This window comes from Somniosus microcephalus, chromosome 17 (genome assembly GCF_052327205.1).
Source record: "Somniosus microcephalus isolate GS21.2 chromosome 17, FLI_Smic_1.0, whole genome shotgun sequence".
NCBI classification, from domain to species: Eukaryota; Metazoa; Chordata; class Chondrichthyes; order Squaliformes; family Somniosidae; genus Somniosus; species Somniosus microcephalus.
Window position 1 is genome coordinate 59757333 of NC_141003.1, and position 18454 is coordinate 59775786.

Sequence of the window (18454 nt, forward strand, 5' to 3'; positions counted from 1 at the left end):
TGGTTAAGATTGGGATTGCGCTGCCTGAAATGGCGGTGGAGACAGATTCAATCACAGCTTTCAAAAGGGAGTTGGATAAGTATCTGAAGGAAAGAAATTTGCAGGGCTGCGGGGGAATGGGATTAGCTGAAGTGCTCTTGGAGAGAGCCAGCATGGGCTTGATGGGCCGAATGGCCGCCTTCCGTGCTGTAACCATTCTATGATTCAATATTGGCCAGGAGGCCAACTCCCCTGCTCTTCTTTGAAATAGTGCCACGGGATCTTTTACGTCCACCTGAGAGGGCAGATGGGGCCTTGGTTTAATGTCTCATCTGAAAGACGGCACTTCCAACAGTACAGCACTCCCTGAGTACTGCACTGCACGTCTCTGGAGTGGGACGTGAACCCACAACCTTCTGACTCGGGGGCGAGGGACAGCACCGACGGGACCGAGCTGTTGCCGTTCCCTCAAAACTGCCGGACAAACCAGCGTTAATGTTGAAGCATAGGGAGCTTTTCATCTCCGTATCTGACAACAAACACTCTTGCTTAGCAACAGCTTCTAAACAGTCGGCCCGTACCTTGGAAGCGTCTCTGTAGCTTAGCAACAGCTTCAGAGAGACTTTCCAGAGCCTGACTGTTGAAAAAAAAGTCACGAGAAGAAAAAAAACCTAACAAAACGGCTCCTGATTTTTGCCGGTGGCTCGAGCTTGCCAGACACTTAGCCTTCAGATAACACAAAGTTTCATGTACCAACTGAGCCACTGGCTGACACATCATATGATTTTCCTTTAACGTAGCATGCCAGTCAGTTTGAAAATTAACTTGGAAGATTAGACTTGTATGCAAATTAAGGTCAATTTACTGTTTACTTCATGTGTCTGCTATACATTGAAAAGTACTTTTTGCACATTTAGTTGTAGATTAGACAAGAATTTTAAACAAAACAAAAGTTCTGATGAAAAAGACCCACAGTTCTGATAGCATGACAGAAAATTTGTTAGTTTTCTTTGTGAATTTCATATTTCCTTTCATTTCAGTGAGATGAGTTAGTGTTGTATCTCATAGTTGCTCTCATTTAAATCAAATTTAATTAGTTAAGATTTGAGATTAATTGAGAATCTACATGAATATCAAAAATCTGATGCTAGAATTTTAATTATTTCATTTTTTGCACACTTCCTTGACCTCTTGTAACATTTATTGTAAGAATTCTGCTCAAACTAAATGATAAATACTTCATTAGCTCTTTAGTTTGAGTTAAGTTTTGTTGTATTCAATGCTTTTGTGACAAAAATCAATGTAAATTTACCCAACTTTAGCTGACTCTTTCTCCTTGATTTATGTGTGAGTGGTCCCAGGAAAAATATGACATTACAAAGAATGGAAAGTGGCCCTTTTAGGACCTTTGATTTCTATTTTAAATGCTGAATTAATGCAGTAAATGACTGGATTTTTCTTTCGTTATAGCATAGATATTACCTGGTTGTGCTGTCTTTATTTCATATGCAAGAAGTATGTAAAATTATTCTCTTTTTTAAAGTAACAAAAGGCAAAAGTTAATAACCAATTGGTTTTCAGTACGGCAGCTAAAATAATCAGAGACTGAGGTAATGGTTTGGAATAAAATGCTTATACAACTAATTGTACAAGTAATGCCTACAGTTTCAGCAGTGAATTTTTCAACTTGATCTGATCCTTTGATTTTATTTTACTTAGTGTCTGGCAGCATATAGATTGCATGGGTATCGACAGGCAACACATTCCAGAAACTTACCTGTGTGATCGTTGTCAGCCTCGGTAAGTACAGTCCGTCCTAATGAAAGATTTTTTAAATAGTTAATTTTAAACATTTTGTTCATAAACCTCCAGACAACTGTAATGCTGTACTTATTCTTCCAGGAGTTTGGATAGAGACAGAGCTGTGTTGCTACAAACAAAGAAAAGGGAAAATATGTCAGGTAGGTGGGAGATGTTGTATATGTGTAATAAGACTTTATTATTGAAACCTTGAGAACCAATTACACTCAGTTCAGAAAAAAAACACCACCAATCTAAGAGCTAGTTTCAACCTGAAATCCAAACACTACAACTTGAGTATGATGAGATGCTTTTATATTGCTTAAGTTCTGCTGGCTTCCTGAATCTGTGGACTTGTGCAGCTGGCTGCAAGTCCAATGTAAAACTGCCAAGGGTCACTAAGAGCAGCAGCTGGCTGTAACATAGCTGAGCTTCAAGAATCTCGTGGTGCTACCACAGGTGTCATGCAATATAAAAGCACCTTTTAGTTTCAGTCACAAATGGTTATTGAGGATAATGTTTCTTGCTTTCCCAGTACAAATCAGGAATAGCTTTCTAGGGGGCCATTATATAAAACCTAAAATTCACGTGCACCAATGTGCAAAATATATTTTACCATATTATAGAGGTGATTTGTTTTTCAACTGTGCATGATTTGCATCTTGAGACCAAGCCCTTGTTTTCTGTTTAGGATTTCAAATTGACTTGAGACTCATATCAACAAATGAGCTGGATCTGGGGCAGTTTGGAAGTTTGCAGTGGTTCAGAAACTGGACTTTGGATTTGTTTGAATGGATCTGGCATTTTGTTTGTAAACAAACATTATATAAGCCAATGAATCCCACCAGTAAAAGCCTCTTCCTGCACCTGTACACTTCAGGGTATTTGCTGCATCATTGGGCCAGATCTTGCTGGAAAAATAACAGCGTGTTAATGACTCACTCTGGCATTAATGTGCAAATCGGCCAGCACGTTCAGGGGATTAAGAGATACACCATGAGTTGCGAATCTCCAGAACTTGCTGGTCGATTTGCACTGCTCCGCCATTTACTTTGCACAAATGGCATCTCGCCCTTAGCCTCTTACTTTTAAAAACCTGCTGCATGTGCACATTAATTGCCCATTAAACACGTCGCAGAAAGTTAGGACTGGAATTTAACAGCGTAAGTACCTTTTTAATGACATGATAATTGTTAATGCAATGTTAATAAACACCTCTGGCATAGAGAGGGAACAATTTAAACTGTTCAATCTCATTCCTGCATGTAGTGAATTGTTAGAGATTTTTAAAAATATCAAATTTTAGATTTAATTTTTTTTCTTACTTTTCCTTTCTGTCTCTTTTTTCTCTCTCTTAATCCAATCTTTCTTTCCCTCTCTTTATTTCTTTTTCTATACCAGAGTTGACTTTAATTCAGCCACTCTAATTCACCCTCCTTCTCAGTTGTTCCTGTTTCTTTCTCAATCCTTAAATCTCATTGGTTAAGGAGATAGACTATTGGTCCTGCCGTTCACTAAGGTCCCAGATTCCACTTATTCGCTGTTATCAGCTCGCACTTCCAGCAAGATACCGCAAACATTTTTTGAGCTGAAGGGTACAGAAAAAAGGCTAACTAGCATCGCACATCGTGAGTTGGTCCGCTCCAGCAAGATCCGGCCCATTGTGATTTTTTTCCCCGCCAGTCAGTTTCACTTGAATTTTTTTCTTCCATTTGCAACAGTTGCAAATTCACTTGTTGAGTGCAAAAAAGTTTCCTGAGTACTACATATATTTTAGCCAGATTTGATTTGTATTTTTGTCAACTTACTGTTCTTCTGTCCTCCACCTACAAGTAACTGCTTATCTAATCTATGAAACACTTTAAAATTCTAATTTCTTTCAGTATTTGTGTAAGACATCTTTTATTAGTCTGCTGCATCTTCCTGTCTGTATAGTTTCTCTCCTCATACCCTCTCCAAGCTCATCTTGTATCTGAAATCCACTTCCTGCTCTCTTGTCTACATTCCCACTAAACTGATCTCCCAGCTTCCCTTCCTGGCCTGCGTGCTAGCTGACATTATAAATGGTTCCCTGTTCTCAAGCAATGTCTCCCTCCCTTTCAAAATCACTGTCATCAAACACACATTCAAAAGTCCACCCTCAGCTCTCTGCCCTTCCAAACTTATCACCCCATCTCCAACCTTCCTGTTCCTTCAAAGTCCTTGAACATGTCTCCCAAATCCGTGCCCATCTCTCCTGCAACTCACAGTTTGAATTTGTCCAGTCAGGTTTCTGCCCCTCTCACGGCACTGGAACAACCCTAACCAAAGCCACAAACAACACCCTCTATGATTGTAGTCACGGTGCATTATCCCTCCTCGTCCTCCTTGACCTCTACGCAGTTCATGGTTGACCACACCATCCTCTTGCAATGCCTCTTCTCCATTGTTCAGCTTGGTGGGACTGCACTCGCTTGGTTTCACTCTTACCTATACAGTTTTAGCCAGTGCATCTCTAACAATGGCTCATCTTTCCCGACCTGCCATGTTACTTCCAGTGTCCTCCAACGGACTGTGCTGCCTCTTGGTGATATTATCCACAGACATGGGGGTCATCTTTCACATGTACGCTGATAGCACTGAGCTCTATTGGAAAATTGCAAATGTCACTCCATTATTTAAGACACGAGGGAGGGAGAAACCCGGAAACTTCAGATCTGTCAGTTTAAATTCAGTTGTGGGAAAGGTAGTGGAATCTATCATCAGGGACAGAGTGACTAAGCATTTGAAGGAATATGCGCTGATCAAAGAGAGCCAGCACAGACTTGTGATGGGTAGGTCATGTATGACTAATCTAGTGCAATTTTTTGACGAGGTCACCTAACAAGGTGTCTATGGGCGTTGTCTACATGGACTTCCAGATGGCATTTAATAAGGTTCCGCACAAGAGATGATTAGCAAAAATGAGAGCACATGAAATTGGTGGTAATTTTTGTGACATGGGTTGGTAATTGTTTGGGAGGTAGGAGACAGAGAGTAGGGATAAGAGGAATGGTGTGACAAGTGGTGTTCCCCAGGGATCTGTACTGGGGCATCAGCTTTTCACCATATATTTCAATCATTTGGATGTTGGAATAGACAGATGTATATCCAGGTTTGAAGATGGCATTAAATTAGGAAGCACAGTAAGTTGTGTAGATGGGAGCAGAAAGTTACAAAGGGACATAGACACATTAAGTGAATGGACAAAACTGTGGCAGATGAAGTTCAATGTGGGGAAGTGGATCCAAGAAAGACAAATCAGAATATTTTCTTTAAGGATGAGAGACTAGAAACTGGAAAAGCAAAGGGATTTGGGTGTCCATGTACACAAATCACTAAAAGCTAGTGCACAGGTACAAAAAGTAAACAAAATTGTGAATGAAATGTTGCCCTTTATCTCAAGAGGTTCGGAATATAAAAGTGAAGAAATTATGCTTCAGTTGTACAGAGCCTTGGTCAGACCCCGTTTGGAGTTTTGGGCACCGCACCTTAGGAAGGATATATTAGCTATGGAGCGGGTACAGCACAGATTCACCGGAATTATACCAGGGCTTAAAGGGTTCAATTATGAGGTTTAATTATGCATGAACTTGAGTTAAGAAGGTTGAGAGGTGATTTAATTGAGGTGTTTAAAATGATAAAAGGATTTGACAGAGTAGAAGCAGATAAGCTTTTCCTCTGTGTGTAGGGGGTTCCTCTGTGTGTAGGGGGAACCCAGAACAAGAGGGCACAATCTAGGAATAGGAGTAGGCCGTTCAGCCCCTCGGGCCTGCTCCGCCGTTCACTTAGATCATTGCTGACCTGCACCTCAAAACCATTTTCCTGCCTTTGCTCCATATTCCTTGATACCCTTACCTAACAAAAATCTCCAATTGTCCTACCATCTACAACCTTTTGGGAGAGAGTTCCAGGTTTCTACTACCCTTGTGTGGAAAAAGTGCTTCCTGATTTCACTCCTGAACGGCCTAATAGTGAGTTGAGGTACAGATCAGCCATGACCTAATTTGAATGGTGTAACAAGCTCGAGGGGCTGAACAACCTACTCCTGTTCATATGTTTCTATCTATCCACCACATCTCGATCTCCACTGCTTGTCTGACATCCAGTCTTGGATGAATTGCAATTTGCTCCAGCTAAACATTGGGAAGAGCAAAGCCATCGTCTTTGGCCCTTGGCAAAAACTCTACCCTCATCGTTGACTCTATCTGGCCACTGTCTTGGCCTGAATCAGACTGTTTGTAATCTTGACGTGCAGTTTGATGCAGAGCTGAGCTTACGACCCCCATGTCTTCTCCACCACAAAGACCGTCTATTTCCACTTCCATAATGTCACTTCCTTCCCCCATTCGGCCACTGAAACTCTCATATACTCCTTTGTCACCTCTAGAGTCGACTATTCCAATGCTGTCCTGATTGGCATCTTGGCTTTCACCCTCCAAAACTCTGATGCCCATATTCCATCCCACCCTGTCCTCGCTGATCTACATTGGCTTTTGGTCCCTCAGTGGCTCAAATTTATCATTCTTATACTTGTGTTTAAACCTCTCCATCTTCTCGCTCGTCCCTATCTCTGTAACCTCCTCCACCTCGACATCACCCCACCCCCCCCCCCCCCCCTTTAATTCTCCGTCTCCCAGGCTCTGGCTGCTTGTGCATCCCACCTCCCTTCAATTCCATGTGCCTTAATTGGTCTCGGCCTTCCGCTCAAAATTCCTCCCTCCTTGAAACCCACGTCTTTGACCAAGCTTTTGGTCACCCTCCTTCAGCTCGATGTCCATTATTTGGGATTATGCCTCTGTGAAATACTTTGGTTTGCTTTTCTACAATAAAGATGCTATATAAATGCAATTTGTACAAATGGATTTGTACCTTGTTAGTTTTTTTTTCTATTAGCATTAAAAGTTCTGCTGTTCCAAATCAGGAAAAAGTCCTTACGTGTGCCATTTAATCAGTTAATTCTTTTCATAATTCTTTTGTGTTAATGCTTATCTAATATCCTATTTGTATGCTGTGTTTTTTAAAACTAGTTCTTGTAGGTTTTGTGCAATTTGTTTTGCCATTCTTGTGCTGTAACTGTGGCATTTTTGTAATGTGGTTTGTTTTATGCATTATGGAGATGTGCATTGATTAGGCCTAGATCAAAGTCCCATTCTGTCCTTCTCAACAGCTGTGTCATCAGTGGATTAAGAAATTGCATATCTGTGCTTTTTTTGTTCCATTGTTGAATCCCTACCATAGTAATTGTGTTGTCATCCCGCATTGCACAACATCTTGCAGTATATGCTGTGTTCCAGAGTTTTCAAAGGAGCTTACAAATGCTTGCAATGATGGAATGTAATTTAGGATGGTCTCAATTTACCTGTGTCACACTGCTAGTGAGACTGCAGACTCCAGTTGGCTTTCAAAACAAGAGAAACACAAAATCTCCAGACCAGTAGGAGAAACATATTCAAGACATTTAGTTCATCTTTGGACAGCTGTACCACCAAACACCAAAATTGTTCAACACTAACTGTAGTCAAGGTAGCATTTGCATAGTTTGGTTCTGGAGAAAAGACTTCCAACTTGCAAAGCTGGTACTTGAGTATTGCATTTTGTTGAATAACAGTCCAGTTTATACTGCAGGCTTCAGACTTATTCTTCTGTTTATCTTTGTTGCTTTAGTATGGTGATGGTACTGGAAGTCTTATATATGAATTTTAATTACCAAACTGTAATTCATCAAATACTAAGGAAGAAATGGCAAGCTGCCATATAATGAAGGTTTTACAGGAATTTCACGTTATCAAAGAACAGATGGTCCAGTCCAGTTCAGTTTGACCTGTTCAACAGTAAACCAATCTAAATAATTTAGTTAAAATTCTGTATATTAAGTGTTCCTTGAAATACAAAGACCAGGATTGTTATGCACCCTGTGTTCTGTTTGGTTTAATCTTTTAGTTTAACTGTTACAGATCTTCTGAGAAATGTGAATTTTGCTAGCTCCATCAGGACAGTCCTCTTATTTTGCCCTGCTAAAGTGTCAAAGTAAACAGTTAATTGCTTTTTCTCTCTCTTCCCCCATCTCTTCCTCCTCCCCATCAGGCTGAAGCAGACTGTGCGTAACCTTGGCATCCTAATCGATCCAGACATGAGCTTCCAAACCCTATACCCTCTCCATTGACCAGGACCCACTTACAGTGAAAGCCACATATCCAAATTTGACGATGACACAAAGATAGGTGCCATTGTAGGCAGTGTAGATGAAAGCATAACATTACAAAGAGATATTGACAGATTAAGTGAATAGGCAAAACTGTGGCAAATGGATTTCAATGTAGGCAAATGTGAGGTACTTTGGACCTAAAAAGAATAGTACAGGATACTTTCTAAATGGTGAAAAGCTAAAAACAGTGGAGGTCCAAAGAGACTTGGGAGTTCAGGTACATAATCATTAAAATGTCATGAACAGGTACAGAAAATAATCAAAAAAGCTAATGGAATGTTGGCCTTTATATCTAGAGGACTAGAATACAAGGGGTAGAAGTTATGCTGCAGCTATACAAAGCCCTGGTTAGACCACACCTGGAGTACTGTGAGCAGTTCTGAGCACCACACCAGACCATATATTGGACCTGGAGGGAGTGCACCATAGGTTTACCAGAATGATACCCGACTCCAGGGGTTAAATTACGAGGAGAGATTACACAAACTAGGGTTGTATTCCCTAGAATTTAGACGGTTAAGGGGTGATTAGATTGAAGTTTTCAAGATATTAAGAGGAACAGATAGGGTAGATAGAGCGAAACTATTTCTGCTGGTGGGGAAGTCTAGGACCAGTGAGCATAGTCTAAAAAATTAGAGCCAGACCTTTCAGGAGTGAAATTAGGAAACACTTCTACACACAAAGGGTGGTAGAAATTTGGAACTCAATTCTGCAAACACCAATTGATGCTAGATCAATTGTTAATTTTAAGTCTGAGATTGATAGATTTTTGTTAACCAAAGGTACTAAGGGATATGGGGCAAAGGCGGGTATATGGACGCAGATCAGCCTTGATCTCATTGAATGGCAGAACAGGCTTGAGCAGCTAAATGGCCTACTCTTGTTCCTATGTTGAAGTATGCTATACACGACCATCAATCTTGTAGTTGTGAATAGCTTGGCGTGTCCTTTGCGTTCCAATTGTGGTGTTGATGTCCCTGGGAATCTTTGAACCACTAGCTTCTTCATCAACAGGGCGGTTGTTAGTTCTCTTGGGCAAGATGTTGACCTTGTGACAAAAAGAACTGCCAAATTAGAGCAGCTGATGCCCTTTGTGTTCTCATAGAATGGATTCAGCACAGAAGGAAGGCATTTGGCCCATCGAGCCCATGCCAGCTCTCTGCAAGAGCACTTCAGCTAGTCCCTCTCCCCCGCCCTTTCCCCATAGCCATGCAGTTTTTTTCTTTCAGGTACTTAGCCAATTCCCTTTTCAAAGCCACGATTGAGTCTGCCTCCACCACCCTTTCAGGCAGTGCATTCCAGATCCTAACCACTCGCTGCGTAAAAAAGTTTTTCCTCATGTCGTCTTTGGACCTTCTGCCAATCACCTTAAATCTGTGTCCTCTGGTTCTCGACCCTCCTGCCAATGGGAACAGTTTCTCTCGATCTACTCTGTCTAGACCCCTCATGATTTTGAACACCTCTAACAAATCTCCTCTCAACCTTCTCTGCTCCAAGGAGAACAACCCCAGCTTCTCCAGTCTATCCACGTAACTGAAGTCCCTCATCCATGGGAACCATTCTTGTAAATCTTTTCTGCACCCTCTCTAAGGCCTTCACATCCTTCCTAAAGTGCGGTGCCCAGAATTGGACACAATACTCCAGTTGAGGCCGAACCAGTGTTTTATAAAGGTTCATCATAACTTCCTTGCTTTTGTACTCTATGCCTCTACTTATGAAGCCAAGGATCCCGTATGCTTTTTTAACCGCTTTCTCAACCTGCCCTGCCACCTTCAACGATTTGTGCACATATACCCACCCTGGTCTCTCTGTTCATGCACCCCCATTAGAATTGTACCCTTTAGTTTATATCACCTCTCCTAGTTCTTCCTACCAAAATGTATCACTTCACACTTTTCTGTGTTAAATTTCATCTGCTCGTGTCCGCCCATTCCACCAGCCTGTCTACGTCTTCTTGAAGTCTATCACTATCCTCCTCATTGTTCACTATACTTCCAAGTTTTGTGTCATCTGCACATTTTGAAATTGTGCCCTGTACACCCAAGTCTTAAGTCCTAGTACCGACCCCTGGGGAACACCACTGTGTACCTTCCTCCAGTCCAATAAACAACCATTCACCACTACTCTCTGTTTCCTGTCACTTAGTCAATTTCATATCCATGCTGCCACTGTCCATTTTATTCCATGGGCTTCAACTTTGCTGGCAAGCCTATTATGTGGCACTTTAACAAACGCCTTTTGGAAGTTATGAGTCATCTGGTGTGGCCAGTGAATTCTTTGCCTCTGTGTAGGTGAAGAGATAAACTGAAGCAAGAGCCTACCAGCCTCTCATCCGCTAAGCAGCACCCTGCTATGGTAACTGCAAAGGGAAGGAGGACTGATAAAGAAAAGCAAAGGGCCTTTACAGTGGTACTTGATGCCTCTTTTGAGCATTCATGAGCTGCTGTAAAGGTAATTGTGATGCAATACATCATAAGACCAGGAGGATAATTAAGACAAGGGTGTGCAATTACACACATATTACCCTAAATTGTTTTCTTTGTTGGCTGACGGTTGTTGGCAGTAATAGTCAAAAGGCTTCTTCTGGAATAGTGCCACCAAATGTCATGCTCTGCAACAAACCTGTGAGGGTATTCTTGGTCTGGAGTGAGCATTTTACTAAATTGACATCTGACCCAACAGGCAATGATAAGGAATAAAAACAGAAAATGCTGGAAATACTTAGCAGGTCAGGCAGCATCTGTGGAGAGAGAAACAGAATCAGGTCGATGATCTTTCATCAGACCTCTCCACAGATGCTGCTTGACCTGCTGAGTAGTTCCAGTATTTTCTGTTTCTGTTTCAGATTTCCAGCATCCGCAGTATTTTGCTTTTCTGGCAATGATAAGGCTCCATTTCTATGAAGGTTAGAAAAAGTGGTAAGAGTGTGCTGTACGAATAGATGGCTTTGATGATGGGCAGAAGCGGATTCTGCACTGCTTCGCCTACCTAGTGGCAGGGAAGCAGCTGTGGATAGTACTTATACCAAATTCCAAAATCCCCCTCTAGACAAGAGATTGGAAATTGGTAATGGCCCTGGAAAATAGTACCAGGAACTACCAACATAATGGCCCTGAAATTATGATCGGGAGCTTGCCGCGCGTGCAAGCCCCCGATGTGCACTCACCCTGCGCGCCGACATCTGAAGCCCGGGCCTGCTTGCATTTCCTGTCACTGGCCCGGTTCAGATGTCGGCGCGATGTGCTTACCTGATCCAGCGGCGTAGTTAGTGCGATGTGCCGGCTGGGATCAGGTGAGCACTGTGCAGCCAATCAGGGGAGGGGAAACTCATTCATGAGCTTGAGAGTAAGAACTGTCAAACTCATGAAAAGTATGGGCTGCCAAAACACTACATAAACTTTAAATAAAATTTTAAAAAACATCCCACTGATTATATTAACTATAAATAAGTTTTTAAAAATGTTTTAAACAATTAATCAAATTTTTGAAATTTTTTTTTTTTTTTTAAATAGGGTCTAAAACTAAACTTACCTTACTGTAAATTCTTTAAAAATAATAAACCTGTGGAAAAAAAGTTTCTAAATTGTACTAAAAGCCCACTTACCTGTAAAACTAAGTACTTATGTCTGGTTTTTCCACGCGTAAAAACCGGAGGCCTTTACACTCGGGCAAGTCTGGAGAGAAAAAAAGGAATTTCACTGCGCACGCGCTGCCTGTGCAGTCGCACGCATTCTGCCTCTTAACCCCTTGGGTCAGAGGAGAGGAAATGCCGGTTTTCAGCGCATGTGCTGTGCATGCTGAAAACCAGCAATTCCTCCGGGCACACGCGTGAGTACCCCGTCCGTACTCACGCGTTGTGACAGGAATTACTGGGCCATTGAAACTGGCATTCTGAGGTGAATAGTATTGATTTAGACATATATACCCTCTATTCTAGAGTGCAGTTATGGTTTGTGTCCACAAGAAGGAAGTAAGCCCCAAAAGTGCCAATAAATCTTGCTGATATTGGTGACTCTTAAGTTGGTTGCTCAGGTTGCCATGGCATGTATATCAAGTGCTCTATAAGCCTGCCAAGTAATCAGAAAAGAGCAGGCTGATTTTGCTCTTGTGAGGAATATGTAGAATAAGTGGTGGCTGAAGTTGAGACTGCAGAGCATCATATAATTCAGGAGAAACCTAATTAAATTGTATTGATAAATTTTCAAAAAGCTGGAAGTGATGGGAGTAGGTGGTCAAATCTTGGATTTGGACTTGAGGTGACAACTGCCAGAAGGCATTACCTGGAAGCCAGGAGAGAGTGTGGATTCCCATGTGGCCCAAACTGACATTCTAGGTGTAGCTTTCTCAGAAGTTTGGTTTTGATACAGTTCTGCATGGTGGGTTTCTGTGCTTGTCCAAAAAAGAAAACCAACTTGTTTGTTCTTACTGAATATTATTCTGGATCTGGATCTGGATTTATGATACTTGGAAGTATGCCATGTTGCAAAGAAATTCTTTTTTGTGAAAAAGTTATTTATATGTTCCCACATAATTTTAGATATTTCAATATAGAAGGAAGCTTTTGTTGATAGTAGCTCTCCCGCTGGAACTAGCTATTCTTATCCCGTTTTCTGCTCTTTCTCTGTACCCTTTAATTCCTCAAGTGCTTACCTAGTTCAAGATTAAATATTGTGATTGACTCTTAAGGTAAAGCATTCCTTATCCTTATAACCCTTTGCATTAAAAAAAAAGTTCTTATAAGCCCCCCTTTTATGCTTATAGTACTTATCCTGAATATATCGCTTTGTTACTTACTCATAAACCATTGGAATCTTTCACTATTTACTCTCAAGCCCCTTCATAATTTTGAACACTTCTGTTAATTCCTCCTTCAACCTCCTCTACTTCAGTAAATACAGCCTAGTTTTTCAACTCTCATAACTATAACCTTTCATCCCTAGAATGAACCTAGTGAATCTGCATTGTACCTGGTCCTTAGCTCCAAAAGCCTTTCTATGATGGGATATACAAAACTGCACAATACTCTAGCCATGCCTATTCAATATTCTGTGCAGATTCATCATTAGCTCTTTGCTTTAATATTTAAAACCCCTACATATTAAACCCAGAATCCCAGACCTTTTCAAACTTTTTCTACCTGTAATACCACTGTATATGTATCTCTAGATCTCTCTTCCTCTGGATCTGTCCTTCTATTTCATTAAGTATTTTACTGTTTAGGGAATATTTCTGTTCTCTCTTCCCCCAAAGTATACTACTTTATATTTATCTACACTGAACTGTATTCACTAAATATCTACCCACCCCCTTAACCCGTTGATCTCTTCCTGTAGACTTCTGCATTCTTCCTCACAGTTTGGGATGCCCCAACATTTGGCATTATCAGTGAAGTTTGATATAATTTCCTCTGTGCCCATGTCCATATCATTTATCTGTATGAAGAAGAGAGGTCCCACCATATCGCTGGAGCATGCTGCTAGCAACATTTTGCCAATCTGAAAAACATCCTTAGCCCTATCTGCTTCTTGTCCTTTAGCCATCCCTCTATCCAGGCCGCCACTTTACCTTTAATGGGCCTTAATCTTCACAGCAAATATTAAAGTTTTTTCAATTTTTTTGAAATTCCCCAAATATTACATTTACTAAATTCCCTTTGTCCATGTACTCAGTAATTTCTTTTAAGAATGCAGTAAAATTAGTCAAGCACGACATATCCCTTACAAATCTGTGTCAACTGTCCCGTAAGTGTTCACTGATGTTATCCCTTATTATGGTCTCTAACAGTTTACCTACTATTGATGTGAGGATAACTGGTCCATCGTTATCTGGCTTATCCCTTTCCCCTTTTTTGAACAGGAGTTAACATTCGCTACCCTCCAGTCCTTTGGTACAATTCCTGTTTCCAACGAATTTTGGAAAATTATGGTTAGTACATCTGCTATTTCATCACTTACCTCCCTCCGTATTCTGGAATGTAGACCATCTGGGCCTGGTGACTTATCAACTTTAATTCCTATTAACCCATCTATTTTAGAAAAAAAATTATATCTATTTGTTGATTTTCCACGTTGTCCTCTGGTACTCCTGTACTTCCTACACCCTCTTAAACTGAGTCAAAATACTTGTTGAGCATCTCTACCATTCTTGCATTCTCTTATATATTGTTGATGAATATTCTAAGATGTGAAGCAGATATAAAATACAGGAACAAAGCTTTCTAAAGTGATAACCTGACACAGTTCCATGCTGCATTAAGACTTCAACCCTAATTCTTAAAATGTAGCATATAATAGCATTAACTGTTCTGCCTGGTGTATCCCTGAGGTAAAGAAGTGAAGGCTTATTGTGTGACCTAATTGTTATGGGAGGTAATGTTTTATCTTGTAAATTTCTATCAAGTAACTTTTTTTCTGTGTTGAGCTTTTTTTAAAATCTGATCTTACACAGTAGATATCAAATAAAACTGCTAAATTGTGAATAGTGGAGCAGTTTGTTGTGTCTTATTTACTCTTTTTATACTTGCTCCCACATGTCACTGTGTCAGGTCCATAATGTTTGTAGTCGCTTCCGTGTGTCACTGTGTCAGATCCATACAGTTTTTTAAAAAATAGTATAACCTCAATTATCCAGCATGATGGAGGCAGCCCCCTCTTGTGACCCCTCCCATCACAAATAGTGGAAATTGGCAGATAATTGAGAACCCCAAATTACTATACACTATTGATTGCTTTGCCTCAGTCTTCTCCAGTGACATATATCTCATTACTCAGTTGACATTGCAGCATTCAACTAATCAGCTGATTTGCTAGCTCACAGTTTCCTCACACACCTGCCCGTGACTTCTTCAGACAGATCTACAACAGACCAGTGGAGACCTCGACATCTCAATGTCCGTGGTGAGCACTGATCCAATCATCCAATTGGTAACCTCCACAGCAATGAAATCACTGACTTTAAAATCAACACAAAGCTTGTTTAAATGTGTGCTTGTATGGAGGAGCTGTGACTTGGCAGATCAGTTGATTAATCAGTTGTTGCAACAGTAGTTGAGGACTCTGCTCTGAAACAAAAAAAGCTTGTTGATATCCTTGACTTCCACTGGTCTTCCATTATCTGAGAAAATTCTCACTGATAGTCGACAATGCAAATAATGGGAGTATGAATAATTGAGGGTGTGTTGTATATTGTATACTTAAAAATATATATGTCTATCTTCAATTCCTTATGCAAATTATTAGATGTAAATGTTTTTAAAAATATAAAGAATGGCCACAGGTTTGTTACAGATTTTGATTTATTTTTTAAATAGATGGAGACACCAGTGCAACAGAAAGTGGAGATGAGGTACCTGTGGAACTATATACTGCCTTTCAGCAGACCCCTACGACTATCACGTTGACCGCCACTAGGGTAACAAAGGTAAATGAGAAAAAGCGAAAGAAAAGTGGAGAAAAGGAGCAGTTTGCTGCAAAATCTAGAAAGGCAAGTAGAATTTGTCTAATCACAATCTGCTTGTTTTGCTTGGTACAACAACTAGAGAGACCGGCACTATCTGACTTGGGAGAGTTAGAGTTCAACAGCTGGCTTATTTTGTATAGGTCATTTAAATATACTGCATTGACAATAACAATGAGTGTAAGGATATTATTGTATTTTGTGAAGGCCTTCAATTCTGTAAATTATTTTGTTTACTATTAACTTAGTATTAATAAATACTAATAAATTCCAGCCTCCCTGACCAGCTCCTACATTAAATGTGGAAATATGTACTAAAGTTGCTCAGATGACAGAGGGGGGGAAATTAAACCATTAAATTGATACCAAAAATTAAACCAGGTTGCATAAACTTGGCGTGTATTCCCTTGAGTTTAGATGGTTGAGGGATGGTCTAATTGAGGTGTTTAAAATGATAAAGGATTCAATAGTGTAGATACAGAGAAACAGAACAATGGGGAACAATCTTAAAATTAGAGTTAAGCCATTCAGGAGTGAAAGCAGGAAGCATTTTTTCACAGAAAGGGTAGTGGAAATATGGAATGCTCACCCCCAAAAGGCTGTGGATGCTCAGTCAATTACAATGTTCAAGGCTGAGATTGACAGATTTTTATTAGGTAAGGGTATTGGGGGATATGGATCAAAAGTGGATAAATAGAGTTGAGTTACAAATCGGCCATGATCTAATTGAATGGCAGAACAGGCTTGAGGGGCTGAATGGCCTACTCCTGTTCTTGTGTTCCTAAATTTCCCCTCCCCATACAGTTATTCATTTTCTCTGTTTTCCCTCTCCCTCCTTCCCATTTTTATTACAACTATTTCAAATGTTTTTTCTTTTTTTTTTAATGTTAAAACATGTCACTTTATTTTCTGTACTTCCCAGCTCCCACTGTCTATTCTGTAGTTGGGAGCAATTTTGGAAAAATTGGCATCTGGCTGAAAATCAACATCAAAGGCTATTTTTTACAGCTGAACTAGAGCCAGCAAAGCATAAAATAGAGCGCTACTACTGCAGATCAAGCTAGTCTGTAATGTGATTGCACCTAGACAAGATAACTTGTCCATGGTGGACAAAGGGTTTTCCTTTCAATTTAAGTACAAATGCTTTGAATGTAGATGGAATCTTTTCCAGTCCCTAAAATGTAGTTGCATATAAAGGAGTTATCAGCTGTATTTCAGAGTTGCATGTGGGTGACACATGACTTTTAACTACGTAAAAGGATGTAGACCACTATAAATTTCAGAGGTTTCTGATTGGCACAGAATAGTTTCACAATTCTTTGTGCCTCTGTGGAGATCTTTAGAGGCTCTCTGTTCCACAGTGTATGGGTGGAGAGATGCATGTCATAATCTTGGCAACAACTGCGACTTTAGATGATGCTCTTAGTGGCATTCAAGGAGTAAGTGGTGAACTCTTCACACTCACTACGTAATGTTAATTAAGCCATTGCTTGTCAGTAAAGTATTCATGCGAGTATGTGTACAGGTGCAATTATTGACCACTGACTGGAGATAGCAGGAAGAGACAGAGTAGAAAGGGAAATGATAATGATATGCTTTGATGCTATCTGTCCTTTTGTAATTAAGTGCTTGCCATTTGATCAGCTTGGAACCCAGTTTTAATTAAGTAGTAAATTAATATATTTGTTTTATGATTAACGTTAGAAAGTGGTTTGTTTTAAACATTTTCCCCCATACCATAATTTTGCACTGGAATGCAAAGTGCCACACAAGTGATTTTCTGTCATTACACTCTAGGTTTATTTCTTAATTAGATCAAGCATTTATTATGCTGAAAACCAGGACCAATCTCTTTTTAAACCCATAGAAAAACCTTTGCGGTTGCAGAACTTGATAGGACAACTATATGAACTTCTGTATTAAATTGCCTTCTATTGCTGCACCTAATTATAGCCACTTGGTGGCGCTATGCACAAACAAAGCCAATATTGGTATCATTAGGCCTGTAATTTTGTCATTTTTTGAAAATCATTAGTCATGGTAAAAATCATGACCAGTCACAGCTGTTTTGTGGTAAACAAACTAACTTTGTTTTGCTGTATTTTCTCCTTCACTTTCTATTTCTCTTTTTCCCTTCCTCTCTTTCTCACTCCAACCTAGAAAACCAGCAAAAGCTGAAACTCAAAATAGTTCTGAATATACACCTATGACATGTAGTTACACTGCATTGCAGTGAAATATGGGTTTGTTATAACTTACGGTACATGCGTCCCCAACGTTCTGTATAGCAGTGGATTGTGGTACAAATTGTGGGGATTTTCTCTCATTTCTTGCAGAGGAATTGCAAGTTATTATGGATGTGGATTGCTACTCTGAAATTGTTTTAAAATTGTTTACACATTGTCACTGTGACGTGAAGCACTCTTCTTTCCCACTTGCGTTTACAGAGGCACTCTTCTTCCCTCACATCCTAATTCATGCTGGCGGTCTTCATTCCATAAACCTGAATTCACATTGGCACTCTTCTGCCCCTCCCTCCATTTCATTATTTTCCATTTTTCTTTCAGTTTACACTAAGTTTGTCTGCCCTTTCCCAGTTCACAGTGATACTCATCTTTTATTCCACTGGCACTCTTTTCCCTTCCATCACTCCCAGTTCATACTGGCCTATGACTCCGCCTCCCCCCCAATTCAAACTGGCACTTTCCTCTTTCCTCCAGTTCACACCAGCACTCTCTATACATATAGGCGCCCCTCTTCCTGCTTTCCCTTCTCCATCCCCCAGTACATGTTGGTACTCATGTCCTCTCCCTCCACTCCACCGCAATTAAAGCTGGCACATTTCTCCCCTCTCATCTCACAGTAGTTCTTGGCTCCTATCCAGTACTGCTGCCGCTCTTGCGATAAAACTGCTGCACACTGATGGTGGGAACTTCTGATGTTGCAAAACTATTGCTAACACATCCGCCCATGGCATGCAGCAGACTTCGATCC

The 18454-nt window shown here is 40.4% G+C and overlaps 1 protein-coding gene across 7 annotated transcripts in view; it reads left to right on the plus strand.

Annotated features, from left to right (window-relative positions):
- The window catches only part of kmt2e (lysine (K)-specific methyltransferase 2E), a 226048-nt gene that overhangs the window by 83686 nt on the left and 123908 nt on the right, over positions 1–18454 (plus strand). For 4 of the 7 annotated variants that reach the window (XM_086010458.1, XM_086010464.1, XM_086010460.1 and 1 more), the window contains exons 5-8: positions 1699–1779; positions 1882–1940; positions 13862–13930; positions 15315–15487. In XM_086010458.1, coding sequence (XP_085866584.1) covers positions 1699–1779; positions 1882–1940; positions 13862–13930; positions 15315–15487 — 382 coding nt within the window. The remainder of the gene's footprint in view (positions 1–1698; positions 1780–1881; positions 1941–13861; positions 13931–15314; positions 15488–18454) is intronic. The other 3 variants (XM_086010465.1, XM_086010462.1, XM_086010461.1) reach the window with 2 other exon arrangements.